This window comes from Mustela nivalis, assembly GCF_964662115.1.
Source record: "Mustela nivalis genome assembly, chromosome: 16".
Classification (NCBI taxonomy): Eukaryota; Metazoa; Chordata; class Mammalia; order Carnivora; family Mustelidae; genus Mustela; species Mustela nivalis.
The window spans coordinates 28,924,666-28,937,705 of record NC_139035.1 but is presented as its reverse complement, the minus strand read 5'-3'; the positions used below and the strand labels follow the sequence as shown (position 1 = coordinate 28,937,705).

The window sequence follows — 13,040 nt, the reverse complement described above, 5'->3', positions numbered from 1 at the left end:
TCATGAACCTGACCGGGGATGCAGAGGCTTTCAATGGGGGTGGCGGGGGGTGGGGGGGACATTTGGGATTTTCACCAAGGAGTGGGTGTGTGTACTCTTGGCATCAGTGAGTGGAGGCCTGCAGTGCCCAGGAGAGCCACCCTCTGTCCCTTAGAAAAATTATCCAGCCCCAAATGTTTGTAGTGCCGAGGTTGAGAACCCTGACCCACAGGCCCGACTGAGTCAGGCAGATCTCCTTCTGGGAGGTTTGCTCTTGCCCTGCTGAGGCTGCCGGTGTCTTCACAACCTGGCAGCTGGCTTCCGCAGAGTGAACTAAGACAGAGGCCAGGGAGGCAGCCACACTGCCTTTTAGGCCCGATTTTTCTAGAACCCATTCACGGAATACCATCTGCATTGAAGGGAACACAAATTAGCTCTTACTGTTCGAGGGGAAAATCACCAACGAATTTGTGGGCACATTTTAAAATCAACACACTCACAACAGAAGTTTCCATGTCGAAGTTGAGATGGCCCAGATCCCGCGGGCTGTCCGCGGAGGAATCCGTGCGTTAAATACCCTGAGGTCCCGTTCAGCTCCAACAACAGATGTGCTCTCACAACCTGTGATCAGAAAATCCACAAGGACAGGTAACACCGCCAGATCCAAGCCCTGAGGGCATTCCTCCAGCCGTGGCTTGGCCTGGCCTCCTTGTTCCTGCTCTCCCCGCGCCTCCCCGCTGTCTGTGTGCCCCGTCCGAGGTTCTTGCCATTCACTGCCAGGCTCGGTTTCCTTCTACAGCGGAGCAGAGGCGCTGAGCGCCTGACCTTTGCTGATCGATGGCTTGAGGCTTCCAGACGGCCCCCCGGCTGACACGGGGTCAGCAGGCCTGCCCTTGTGGCTAAGAGGTGGTTTTAAGGGTCTGGGCCCACAGCCACTCACCCATCCTCTGACGCTTTATTTCATTTCAACCTGGTAACTTCTTTGCTTTCCATTAAGTTCGAACTGTTTCCAAATTGGTAGTTCCAAGAGGGTTTCTTGGACTAACGAAGAACAGAATATATTTAAATATCTGACTTAGGTGCTTTTCAAGATTTTTTTTAAAAAGGATTTTATTTATTTATTTGAGAGAGAAAGCACTAGTGGGGGGAGGAGCAGAGGGAGAGGGAGAAGCAGACTCTTTGCTGAGCAAGGAGCCCTACATGGGGCTCCATCCCAGGATCATGGGATCATGATCCGAGCCAAAGGCAGACACTAAACCAGCTGAGCCACTCAGGTGTCCCTTAAGATTTTCTATAAAATCATTTCTTTCTTTCAAAGATTTTAAAGTTATCTCCACACCCAACAGAGGCCTTGAACTCATAACCCTGAGATCAAGTTGCACGCTTCCCTGACAGCCAGCCAGGCACACCCGAAGTCGTCTCTTATTTATTTATTTATTTATTTATTTATTTATCTGTCAGAGAGAGAGGGAGCACAGGCAGGCAGAGTGGCAGGCAGAGGCAGAGGCGGAGGGAGAAGCAGGCTCCCTGCCAGGCAAGGAGCTCGATGTGAGCCTTGATCCCAGGACGCTGGGATGGTGACCTGAGCCCAAGGCAGCCGCTTAATGGACTGAGCCACCCAGACATCCCCCGAATCATCTCTTGCTAACAATTTTCTCCTCAGACCAGAGAGGGAGGTGCTTCCAGGCTTCGGGGGGTGACAAGGCTTCCTCAGTCTGGTGGTTTGAGAGATGAAAGGGGAAAGCTCTGGAAGAGACTTGGTCACCTGTGCTTGAGCACCTGGGGCAAAACACCAAAGGAGCAGTGGTAATGCACTGAGTCCCGTGTCTTTCTTCCCTGCCCTGAGGTGGCACCGGGCTGATGTTCCCCAACCTCTGGGTCACCACTGGCCACAGCAGGGGCAGTGGAGACAAGAGATGGGCTCAGGCACCAACGTCCATGTGAGGGGCTGGCAAAGCAGCATGTCCCTGGACAGGCCTCCCTCCACAACTGGAAACAAATGAGGAGTCCACTGCTGGGACATAGGTGCCACCAGTCTCTCACCCCAGGAGTCAAAGCCCCCTGTCCTTGCTGCAGGGCTCAGCCTTGCTCCCCAGGCACACCGAGAGCCCAGTGGGCTCACTGGACACACAGCACTCCTAAAGGGAGACGGCCCAGGTTTTCAGCCATCTTCTTGGGGACACTGAGACTAGGGACTTGTAAAGGGAAGAGGGCTCTGCTGGGAACCCCCATCCTGGACTTCCTGCTGCTCAGCACACCCTTGTCCAGGCCAGGCCGCAGGCTCCTTTCCAGTGCGGGGCCCTCCAGCCGCCTCCTCCCCTCTCTGACCCCTGGGGGACTGAGGACTGGCCCATACGCCCCTGCTTCCCTCTTTCTTGCTCCTCTTTTTTTTTTTTTTTTTAAAGATTTTATTTATTTATCTGACAGACAGAGATCACAAGTAGGCAGAGAGGCAGGCAGAGAGAGAGGAGGAAGCAGGCTCCCCGCTGAGCAGGGAGCCCGATGTGGGGCTTGATCCCAGGACCCTGGGATCATGATCCGAGCTGAAGGCAGAGGCTTTAACCCACTGAGCCACCCAGGTACCCCTTTCTTGCTCCTCTTAAGGGCAAACAAATCCACCCTTCTTTACCGCAGGAGTGTCCGGCTCATCACGATGGTGCAGGAACTGCTGACAGTCAGGGCCTAGGTAGGGACATTCCTTCAACCATCCCAGAAGCTTGCCAGGGCTTACAGTGAGGAACCCATCCTTGCTCAGCTGTCCCTAACCCCAAATCAGACAGAGAGCTCACCGATTCCCTCCTTTTGGGGTTCGCCCAGCTTCCCAGGCAGAAAAACCAACCGGTCCCGTGGAAGTGCAGAAAAATCTGTCCCATGGGCAATGAGGCTCCCCTGCCCAGGCGTGAGGCCTGGAGGAGGTGTTCTGGGGGCACCAGTTTGGCAGCAGGCCATCCTTCAGGCATGTGCTCTGGGGAGTGAAGGTCAGGAGCTTCTTCGAAGGCAGCCCTGGCCGGTGCAGAGATGCTGGGGGCCAGCTCACGGAGGTCAGGCCCCAGGGAACCCCGGCAGAGACACAGCGACATGTCTTGGGCCGGCCCCGGGGAATCCTCGGGAAAGATGAGGGGTGGGGAGCACCTGGGACCAAGGCTCCTCTGTGGCCCGCACCAGGGATGAGGACAGTGCGGCTGGAAAGCAGAAATACCCACCTCCAACCATATTAAAAACATTCTTTATTTCTGTGACCTCATTGTAAAGCCTTCTTGTGAAAAAAAAGGTGCGAAAAACCCCAAAGAGAAATAATCCCTCATGAGTCAACCACTTAGACACACTGCTACTTTTGCATTTTTGAGGTTTTCTTCTTAAGCATTTTTTCTAGGCACAGAGCTTTTAATTTTTTTTCCTCACAGAATTGCACTATGCTGCAGATTTTAAAAATGTAAGACATAGTATCAAAGAAATTTTATTTTATCTTTTTAATTTTATTTATTTATTTATTTTTAAAGATTCCATCCATTTATTTGGCAGAGAGCACAAGTAGGCAGAGAGGCAGGCAGCAGGGGGCGGGTGGGGGGGGGGAGCAGCAGAGAGCCCAATGCGGGGATCGATCCCAGGACCCCGAGATCATGACCAGAGCCGAAGGCGGAGGCTTAACCCACTGTGCCGCCCAAGCGCCCCTCAAAGAAATTTTAAAATAAATTTCAATTTTAATAAAACTAATCATGTCATGGGGGTGATAAGCAAGTGCAATGGTTGAATAGTTTGAACGCCCTGAGGGGTGGGGCAGAACCGCTCAGTGGCCCTTGAGTGTGGAGGGAACATGGTCCTCGTTGCCGTGGCCGCACGCCAGCAGCTGTGTACCAGGCACTGATCTAAGAGCTTCATGCCTATTAATTCATGACAATGAGATAAAGGAGATCCATCTGTCCCTGGAACAGCTCCATGAGCAGGTGCTGCGGGCTCAACTTTCCAGATGAGGAAAGGGGTACAACAGAGGTCAGTGAGCCACCCCAGGGCTCACGGACAGTTGAGTGGGGGTCCAAGCTCAAGCAGTCGGCAGAGACCGCGCTCACCCTCAGACACCGGCTTGGGGGCTCACCAGGTCAGGACCCCCCACTTCAAGCTACAAGGGGGTCAGCATGGGGTCCTGGTAACTCTTGCGTTTGCTCAAAGCCCGTGCTAGGGAGCCTACGGGCAAGAAACGGGCTTGGGCTTGATGGAAGACAGGAGGCAGGGTCCAGAGCTGGTCTTCTCTACTCCTTGAGGTAGGCTCACGTGGCTTCTCTGGAAATCTTCCAGACACCTCTGCCCTCTTTGGGGCATGAGCTTTGGTGACTCCCATGAGCTCATGACTCAGAGTCCAATCTGGCTGCCAAGGTGTGTGTAATGGCGCCCCCAATCTGTTCGTCTCCTCTGGGGACAGAGGCCACTAGGACGACTTAATCCAGTGGTATTGAAAAATCAACACTAGGGGCACCAGGGAGGCTCTGCATGTTAGTGTCTGACTCTTGATCTGAACTCAGATCTTGAGCTTGGGGTCATGAGTTCAAGTCCCACTTTGGGTTCCAAGCCTGGTATGGAATGTACTTTTAAAAAAAAAAAAATTAAAAAATCTACTGAATCTGAGGGGTTACTTAATTACAATAAACTGCCTCTTTTTAAAGTGTGCAACTCAGTGACTAGGATGCCACAACCAGGACATGCAGTGTCTTCATCACCCCCCAGAAGCTTCCTTGCAGGTGCAAGATTCTTTGTACAAATGACTGAGCTCTGCTCATTGGTCACTGGCCTTGGGGTGGTTGACAAGGAGTGCCACTCTGTCCATCCATCCAGCAGGATCTGTGTAGGGTCAGGCAATGAGAGGAATGTTTAGAACTTAGCCCTGCCGTGTACTTAGCCATACAGCCTTGGGCAAGTCACTCAGCCACACGGTGCCTCAGTTTCCCAGGGTTGGTGCAAGAGGAAAATTAAATGGTGTGCAGTCGGATTGAAGTTATGAAGGAGACTTCACAACACGATAGGCTTGCAGAGGAAATGGTCTGAGAATAGTTCTGTGACTCTGAGAACGTCCAGCCAGGTCGGAGTTCAGTAGGTAGAGAGGCATGGAAACTGCTGGAATCTCAGAGTCATCGTGGGCCGTGAAAGGCCATGTGTCTTTAGGTAAGAGTCACAGGGCCTGCCTACAGGATGTTCTTTCAGGGGCTAGAGAAAAATGCCCTTGCTGAACTATTTTTTTAATTTTTAAATTTTGATTTTATTTTAAGATTTTATTTGTGAGTGAGAGAGAGAGCATGAGAAAGGGCAGGGGCAGAGGGAGATACAGACTCCCTGCTGAGCAGGGAGCCCAATGTAAGACTCCATCCTGGGACCCTGAGATCATGACCTGAGCCGAAGGCAGACGCTTAACGACTGGGCCCCCCAGGAGCCCCTCGCTGAACTATTTTATGTTTTTATTTTATTTTATATTTATTTTATTTATTTTTAAGTAGGCTCCATGCCCCACACGGGAATGGGGGCTGAGACAATTTTGAGATCCAGGGTCACACACTAGGCACTCCTGCCCACCGAACACGTCTTTTTTTTTTTTTTTTTTTTTTAAGAATTTATTTATTTATTTGACAGACAGAGATCACAAGTAGGCAGAGAGGCAGAGAGAGAGAGAGTAGGAAGCAGGTTCCCCACTGAGCGGAGAGCCCGATGTGGGGCTCAATCCAAGGACCTTGAGATCATGACCTAAGCCAAAGGCAGAAGCTTAACCCACTGAGCCACCCAGGCGCCCCCCCACCGGACACTTCTGAAAGGGCAGCAGGAGGCAAGTGAATGGTTGTGATCACCTGTTGTGCCTGCTCAACCTGACGCTTATAGGATGTGTTGTGTCAAGTGTCTGTTAACTGCATGAGGCGTCCAATGCATCCCCTCGGTTCTCACTGTGTCCCTGGTCCCTACGCGGGACTGAGGTGGGGGATGCCTAGGAGAGCCAGGGATGGCTCCCTTGGGGCTCACCCGTCCTGCCCCCAGAGAGTCCTGAGCCCCACCTAGAGGTCGTGGTAGACATGCCCATGGCTGGGCGCCACAGGGGCCCGGAATCCCCACCATACACTAGTGTCTGGGGTGTCTGGCAATGACCTTGGCAATGTCCTGGAAGTGCAGCGGGTCTGCAGGGTCAGCACTGAAGACTGCCACTTGGACTGTTCTGAGCACTATCTCTATTCCTGTGGTTTACAACTTCACCAGTCTCAGAAGGTGAGAGCAGCCAAGGGAGACTCAGTGATTCTCTGGAGCCATGGTCTGGAGGGTCCTGCCTTCCTGGGCATGCTCCCGAGGAGTCCATACCCCATGTTCCTTGCTGGGAGAGCCCACCTAGCCCTAAGACGGGGCCGCACAGCCTGGGTGTTCCCTGTCCAACCTCCCTCGAAGCTGAGGTCCCCACCTGGGTCCCAACCTGGGCCAACGAGATTAGTCTCCTGGGAGCAATGGAGAAGTCATTGCTTTTTTGGTTCTATTTCGTGTTTTGTTTTTTCTGTTAAAAAGAGATGGATGAGGACCAAGTCTCTCCTATCCTGCTCATGGATGTTGCTGTTAGGTGTCTAGCTGCGGTCTTTCAACAGTGAAGGGGAAACCAAGAGAAAGGCAGAGCTGAAGGGGAAACCAAGAGAAAGGCAGAGCGGAGTTCATCAACCTTGGCACCGCCCACTTGTTGAGAGACAAGAGCTGATGTCCAGTGGGGGCTGTCCTTGTTCGAAGCCGAAAGCAGCCATGTTCTGGAGGATTCCCCAAAACCAGGGAGCATCTGCTCGGTCCCCAGACCCAGCTTAGGAAGCCATGAACTAGAGGGTCTCCCCATTGTATACTGATGTCCACTCTGGTCCTCACCTTTCTTCATTGACTGGTCATCAGCAGAGAGAGAGAGAGGCCAAGGACAGCTGGCACGTAAGTCTCTAACTGGGCTGGCTCTGGAGAGATTTGTATGAAGGGCAGTCTTCAAAGACAGGGGCCGACAGGTCAGAAACATCATGTGTGAATGCCTTCCGGGGTTCACTCTTCCAGGGCCGACGAAGAGAGGAAGAGAGCCCCGGTGCCGGGGGACACCGAGGCCCTGCTACCTGCCTGTTACCACGTCTGCTTTCCCCCACCCCTGTCAGTGCTCAGTCTCCCGATTCATCCTCGGCAGCCCCACAGGCTTCACCACCTGCTCGCTGTGTGGTTTGGGCTCTTGCCGGGTCAGAGAAACAAAATTGTCTAAAACCGTGTATTTCTGGAATGCCTCTAAGGTGCTAGGCAGACACACAGGTCACAATTGCTCAAAGCTTTGTTATTCGCTCTAAACCAAAGAGGCACACGAGCTTATTCAAATCCAAAAGGCCCAGCCCGGCCCCTGGGGGAGCACCGCCCGGCTAAAATTAGCCCAGGCCATCTGCTTAGACAGCAGCTGGGCTATTCTGAGCCCCGGCAGGCCTGCCACAAGTGGGGCCGGGCCTGGGTGGGGGCAGTGTTGGAGTCTGGTCCCTTTGGCTGAAGGGAGGGCAGGAAGGCATGGGAGGCCACACTGAGCAGGAAGGCCAGAGTCCTGGCGAGGTCTCATGAGGGATCGCAGGAGGGCACACGGCCCAAGCGCAAGGTTGGTGTCTTTGTCCCTGTACCTCGTCTCCCCCTTCTCATCTGGGTCTTCCTGTTTGGACTCATACAGGCTAAACATTTTCTGGGACTTCAGGGGTGATGGCTGAGATTTATTGAGGGCACATCGAGGTCAGGAGGTCGCCCGAAGCATTTTGCCGGTTCAGCACGCACATTCTCGTTAACAACTCAAAGGGGGCCCACCCAGCCAGCCCAGACGGTAGAGCGTGTGGCTCTTGATCTCGGGTTGAGAGTTCGAGCCCCACATTGGGTGTAGAGATGATTTAAAAAAAACCCTTCAGATAGACAGCTCAAAGAGGTAGGTACCAAAAGACTTCAGGGATTTTGAATGGCTCGGTTCATCTTTTTGGTCAATGAGGAAGAAGCCTGGTTGAAAGGGCCAAAAGGGGCCACGGCTCAGGCGACCCTGGACCTACAGGGTTCGTGCTTGGGACCCCGACCTCCACCCCCCCCCCCGAGCCCACCACTTGTTCCATAAGGGCAGCCCTCCGTGTTCAAAGTGCGCTGAGCTGGATGGGAGTGGAGCGAGCTGGGGGGACGGACCTACACAGCATTGTTTTTAAGATTTTATTTATTTGAGGGAGAGAGAGTGAGAGAGGGGCGGAGGCAGAGGGAGAAGCAGGCTCCCTGAGGAGCAGAAGTCCGACATGGGACTCGGTCCAGGACCATGGGATCATGATCTGAGCCAAAACAGACGCTTCACTGACGGAACCCCCCAGGCATCCCGACCTAGACTTTTCTAGATACTCGACGGACAGGAGTCCAGTCTATATTCACAGCCACTGCAACCCATCACCATACATGCCAGACGCAGGTCCCAATGTGCTGCTTCAGTCCTCATTCCTACAGCTGGTCAGAGAACCTGCTCGCCTTAACTCCTCTCATGATCCATGACCTGTCTCCCAGCCCTCGGTCAGGAATTCAGCCAATCAGCCCTTCACCTGGTGGAGGGCCCAACCCTTCACCCCGAGGGCCCAAGTCCTCAACAGTCCTGTGTGTCACTGCTGGGGGTGGCTGGTTCCTGTTGGACTTGGTAGTGCTAGGAGGTTCTCCTGAGTCTAGGAGGTGCTCCAGAGTGTTAGGAGGTTCTCCTGAGTGCTAGGAGGTGCTCCTGAGTCGAGGAGGTTTTCCTGAGTCTAGGAGGTGCTCCTGAGTGCTAGGATGAGGTCCTCACCTCCATGGCACAGCCTCCCCCATGGTAGTCAGTAGGGTACTCCTTTCCCTGCTGTGGGGGAAACTTGCTCTCGGGAGCCTCAAACAGCCAGGCAGCAGCCTCATCTTCCCTTCAGTGGAACTACTGTTGTGTCCAAGGGGAGCCATTGCTCGCTCAGGGCCTCAGACCTCCACACCAACAGAGCTCTGGGGTGGGAAGTACACAGCAGGTGGGTATCAGATGTGGTCACAGTGAGGATTACTCCCCATCCCCAGGTACTGTGGCTACGGGAGACTGTGACATCCAGCAGTCTTGGGCTTACGGAGTAGACTGGATCCTACAAGATGGGAGCTGTGTCTACCCAGGGTGCTCACCGCACACACCACAAGGAGTCCCTTGTGGCATAACCCACTCCCTCCATGATTACCTGGGATGCGGCTGTCCTCCCTGCTGGCACTGCCCCCAGCCCGGTGGTGGGCAACCTCCTTTGGACAAGGGTCCAAATGACCCTTGGCTCACCCAGGAGCCTTTACAGCCCCGGTTCCTTTTTACCTTTCAGAGTGAGGCTCCAAACACATCTTCTCATAGCCTACTTCAGACAGGTCGACAGACCTGCGCTGCTCCCCCTCCCACACCGGAGGAGAGGCTGGCAAGACACGGGGCGCACTCTGTCACAAGACCACACTAAACCTCTGAACGATTAGCCCCAAACTGCAACTTGAAGGCCTAGTAACATTCCTTTAAAAACCCGAGCCCCAATCTGCTGGCTTTCAAACACAACTTAAGAGAAGGGACACCACCTTGGTAACACTGGAGTATCACAGGAGCTGACCAGTCCTGAGACCCAGATCACGGTGTTGGGAGAAAGCGGATGGACCCTAAGCAGGGCAGGCCTCCAGCAGGGCCGCTAACCACCAGGGGTGGGAGGGTGTCCTCTTGCTCAGGGGACAGCCTGCAGGCATAGCGCTGGGACCTTCCGGACAAAGCGCTCTCCGAGAGCCTCCAGAGGGGGACATCCCAAGCAGGGCAGGGGCAGAGGCAGAGCCACCAATGCAAGTCTGTCGCTGCCACCCTGGAGGGACAGAGGGACAAGCACGTGTGCAGCGTCTACCTCAAGTGCCTGAGACAATGCATGTGGGCCTTTGAGGGGACCGGAACGGGCAGCGGAGGCCCTGGCTACACTCTCCGCTGGGGTTTCTTTGAAAGGCTCAGAAAGGGGCACCTGGGTGGCTCAGCTGGTTAAAGCCTCTGCCTTCAACTCAGGTCATGATCCCAGGGTCCTGGGATCAAGCCCCGCACCGTGCTCGGCAAGGAGCCTGCTAACCTTCCTCTCTCTCTCTGCGTGCTTCTTTGCCTACTTGTGATCTCTATCAAATAAATAAATACTTTGAAAGGCTCAGAAAAAAATTACAATCACCAGGGTGCAGTTCAGCTACACCCTGGGATAGGACAGGACTTCAGGTGAGGAAAGAAACTCAAAATATAAATATTGAAGCATTGTAGCTTCCCTTGGAGAAGACATGAATTCAGAAACGTGAATCTCCTTTGAAAATCAGTTGTGAGGGACGCCTGGGTGGTTCAGTTGGTTAAGCAGCTGCCTTCGGCTCAGGTCATGATCCCAGCGTCCCGGGATCGAGTCCCGCATCGGGCTCCTTGCTCGGCAGGGAGCCTGCTTCTCCCTCTGCCTCTGCCTGCCATTCTGTCTGCCTGTGCTCGCTCTCTCCCTCTCTCTCTGATAAATAAATAAAATCTTAAAAAAAAAAATCAGTTGTGATGCGAGGGAACCCATTGAGCAATCACTCCAACCTAAAAACACTTCGTTTAATCAAGGACCATGAGGGCGACAGCCTCTCCTTGCTCCTACAGGGATGGGGAAGAACACAGAAAACTCCTGATCCAGGAAGCCCGAGCCTTGCTGACCAGCTGATCTGGGACGCATCTCAGGTCAAAGGCACCAGGGACGAGTCCAGGATACTGGAGAAGGGCAAGGACTCTGCTGCCAGCAGGATGAAATTGGACACCTGCCCGTGGGCCCCGGCTGCTGCCGTCCCTCAAGGCAGCTACTCTCCAAGAACGCCAGCCTGCCCCCGCCCACCTCTCCCTGGCCAGGAATGCTCTGGGCTCAGCTTCCCTCACCAAACTCCCATGTAACTTTCAGGTTTCAGCCATTGGCCCCCATGTCCCAGCGGTCACCCTGCTGTTTGCCACAGGCTCCTTCCCCTGCAGAGGAGTGGTGGGGGGCTGTGCTCCGTGGACAGTCAGCCAACAGGATGTCCACCTGCACAGTGCTCGCAGAGACCGAAGTCCGCATGCCTCCCGGCCTCTGGTTTCCTGCTGTGTGGACGGGCACCCCTCACCCCCGCTGCAAGGCCATTTCCTGCTGGACATTCTGGGTCCCCACAAATTCAAGTGCCATCAACCCCCTGTAGTCTCTGTGAACCTCATGCCAGAAGGACAAACCGGATCCACAGTCAAAATGACACCGAACACACGACACAGACGAGGAAACCATTTCCATTTAATCGAGAAGGACTACCAGCCCCTGGGGTGTGTCAGTAACACCGTTTTCATCTGGAAGACAGAACTGCCTGCCGGAGGGAGATTCGGGAACCTCAAATGCAACTTTTAACTCAGTGCACTACATATTCTGAAGAGCTTCCACATCCCAGCACGTCCAAAAGGAAAGCACGTTTTTGTTTCTAAGGGTGAGAAACTGTTAATATTCCTCCTTCTGGTCTTCCCATAGAACTCAGATAAAAGAAGTAAAAAAAAAAAAGAAAAAAAGGGGGGGGACAATAAATGCAAAATAAAAAAAGAAAATCTAAGTAGTATGAAATTAGTTTTTATTTTTACCTCAAAATAAATGCTTAACATTTTCCCCAAACCAAAACTACAGGTGAACACTCAGAAAGAGGGGGGAGTGATTTCTCCCTTCACTGGGGGAGCCGGTGAGTAAGGCAGGTGCTCCTCCCGCAGGACTAGTCTAGACACCCCCCACATCTCCTCTATTGTCAGTCTTCCCCATCAGGGTGCTGGCCGCTGGAGGACCCCCTCCCCCATCCCCCGGAAAGCTGGGGAAAAATCATCTAACACGTGAGCAAACATTCGCAGAGGAGCTTTCCTGAGACGCGGTGGCAGCCTCTGCCGGGTCTAGGGGCGTGAGCGCTGGCACCTCCATCCCTGTCCCCGGGTGCAAGGTCAGCCATGCGCCCGAGCTCACCACAGGGACGTCTTGAAGTTGAACCTGAGCTTCAGCAGGTATTTCAGGTTCACCTGAGCAACGTCATAGATGATATACCTGGAGGGGATGCGGGTCAAGGAGCACACTCTCACGGCAGCCCCGAGCCCCGTAACCCCACTCGCTAGCCAAAGGATACTCGTTATACAGCAGGCAGGTGTCGTTCACGCCGGAGGAAACCCCCGTCCCCAGGGGCACCTCCACACCGTCCATTGTGATGCTGGCAGAAGGGTCAGGGGTTGTCTTGCCCAAACCTGCACGACAGAAGGCATAAGTGGTAGGAGGAACCGTGAGGACATTAGCTTGAGAACGTTCAAGATCAGACTTCTGTCGCGTCTACATGTTCACTTTAAAGACATGCACACTGCATACTCTGTCCTCCTTCCGGATACAACCCCGGGCTATAAATCAAGCTCCTGAGGTGCATGCCTCCCTGATTTCAGTAAGAGCAGTGCCTCACCCCCCAGCCCGGATCATATTTCCACTGAGCCCAAGTCCAAAGCCTGCACTTCGGCCCGGCAGGAGGAGGCCCTAAACCATCAGGTGGCTGGAGCTCCCACGTGCCTGGACACCCCGGGCAGCTCTTGGTCAGGGGATAACCCCCAGCACTGCAGCTAACAGTCCTGTTAAAATGCAAAGCTGACGCACCCAGTTCCTGAGGCTCGAACTGCGGACAGGGGGTATGACCCAATTATCTAATGACCCTCTAGCTGTCTTCCAGTGAGCCACAGCCCACTGGGGAGAGAGGGTGCCCTCCCCGGGCTGTCCAGAGCACCTAGGCGGGAGCAGCACTTTCTGGAACATGGTACCTTTGACACTGTGCTTGCCCTTGGGCAGCTTGCTGATGTGTGAAGCATGCTTGAGTTCGTACCTGTGTAAGAAAGGAAGGTCTCAGAAGGGCCTCCGACGACCCTGGGCTCTCAAACCACCAGTCTGGTGAGCAGGAGTCCACCAGAGAAAAACCTAGTCCTCCCCAGACCCCTGGCTTCCAGAGGCGAAGGCACAGTTCCCAGTCAGCGCTCTGTGCCCCCACCACTGCAG

The 13,040-nt window shown here is 54.0% G+C and overlaps 1 protein-coding gene and 2 long non-coding RNA genes across 3 annotated transcripts in view; 2 read left to right on the top strand and 1 right to left on the bottom strand.

The window, feature by feature from the left end:
• LOC309850489 overlaps positions 1–13,040 on the top strand; it is a 97,960-nt gene that overhangs the window by 82,191 nt on the left and 2,729 nt on the right. The gene's annotated exons all lie outside the window — the stretch shown is intronic.
• Positions 7,495–11,831, top strand: LOC309850487. Its single transcript, XR_014304272.1, has 2 exons — positions 7,495–7,591; positions 10,628–11,831. It is a non-coding gene; the product is annotated as an uncharacterized lncRNA (long non-coding RNA).
• PARP1 (poly(ADP-ribose) polymerase 1) overlaps positions 11,588–13,040 on the bottom strand; it is a 36,203-nt gene continuing 34,750 nt past the window's right edge. Inside the window, exons 21-23 of the mRNA XM_082704417.1 lie at positions 12,809–12,870; positions 12,139–12,253; positions 11,588–12,059 (exon numbers count right to left, since the gene is read on the bottom strand). Coding sequence (XP_082560543.1) covers positions 11,978–12,059; positions 12,139–12,253; positions 12,809–12,870 — 259 coding nt within the window. The 3' untranslated portion in view covers positions 11,588–11,977. The remainder of the gene's footprint in view (positions 12,060–12,138; positions 12,254–12,808; positions 12,871–13,040) is intronic.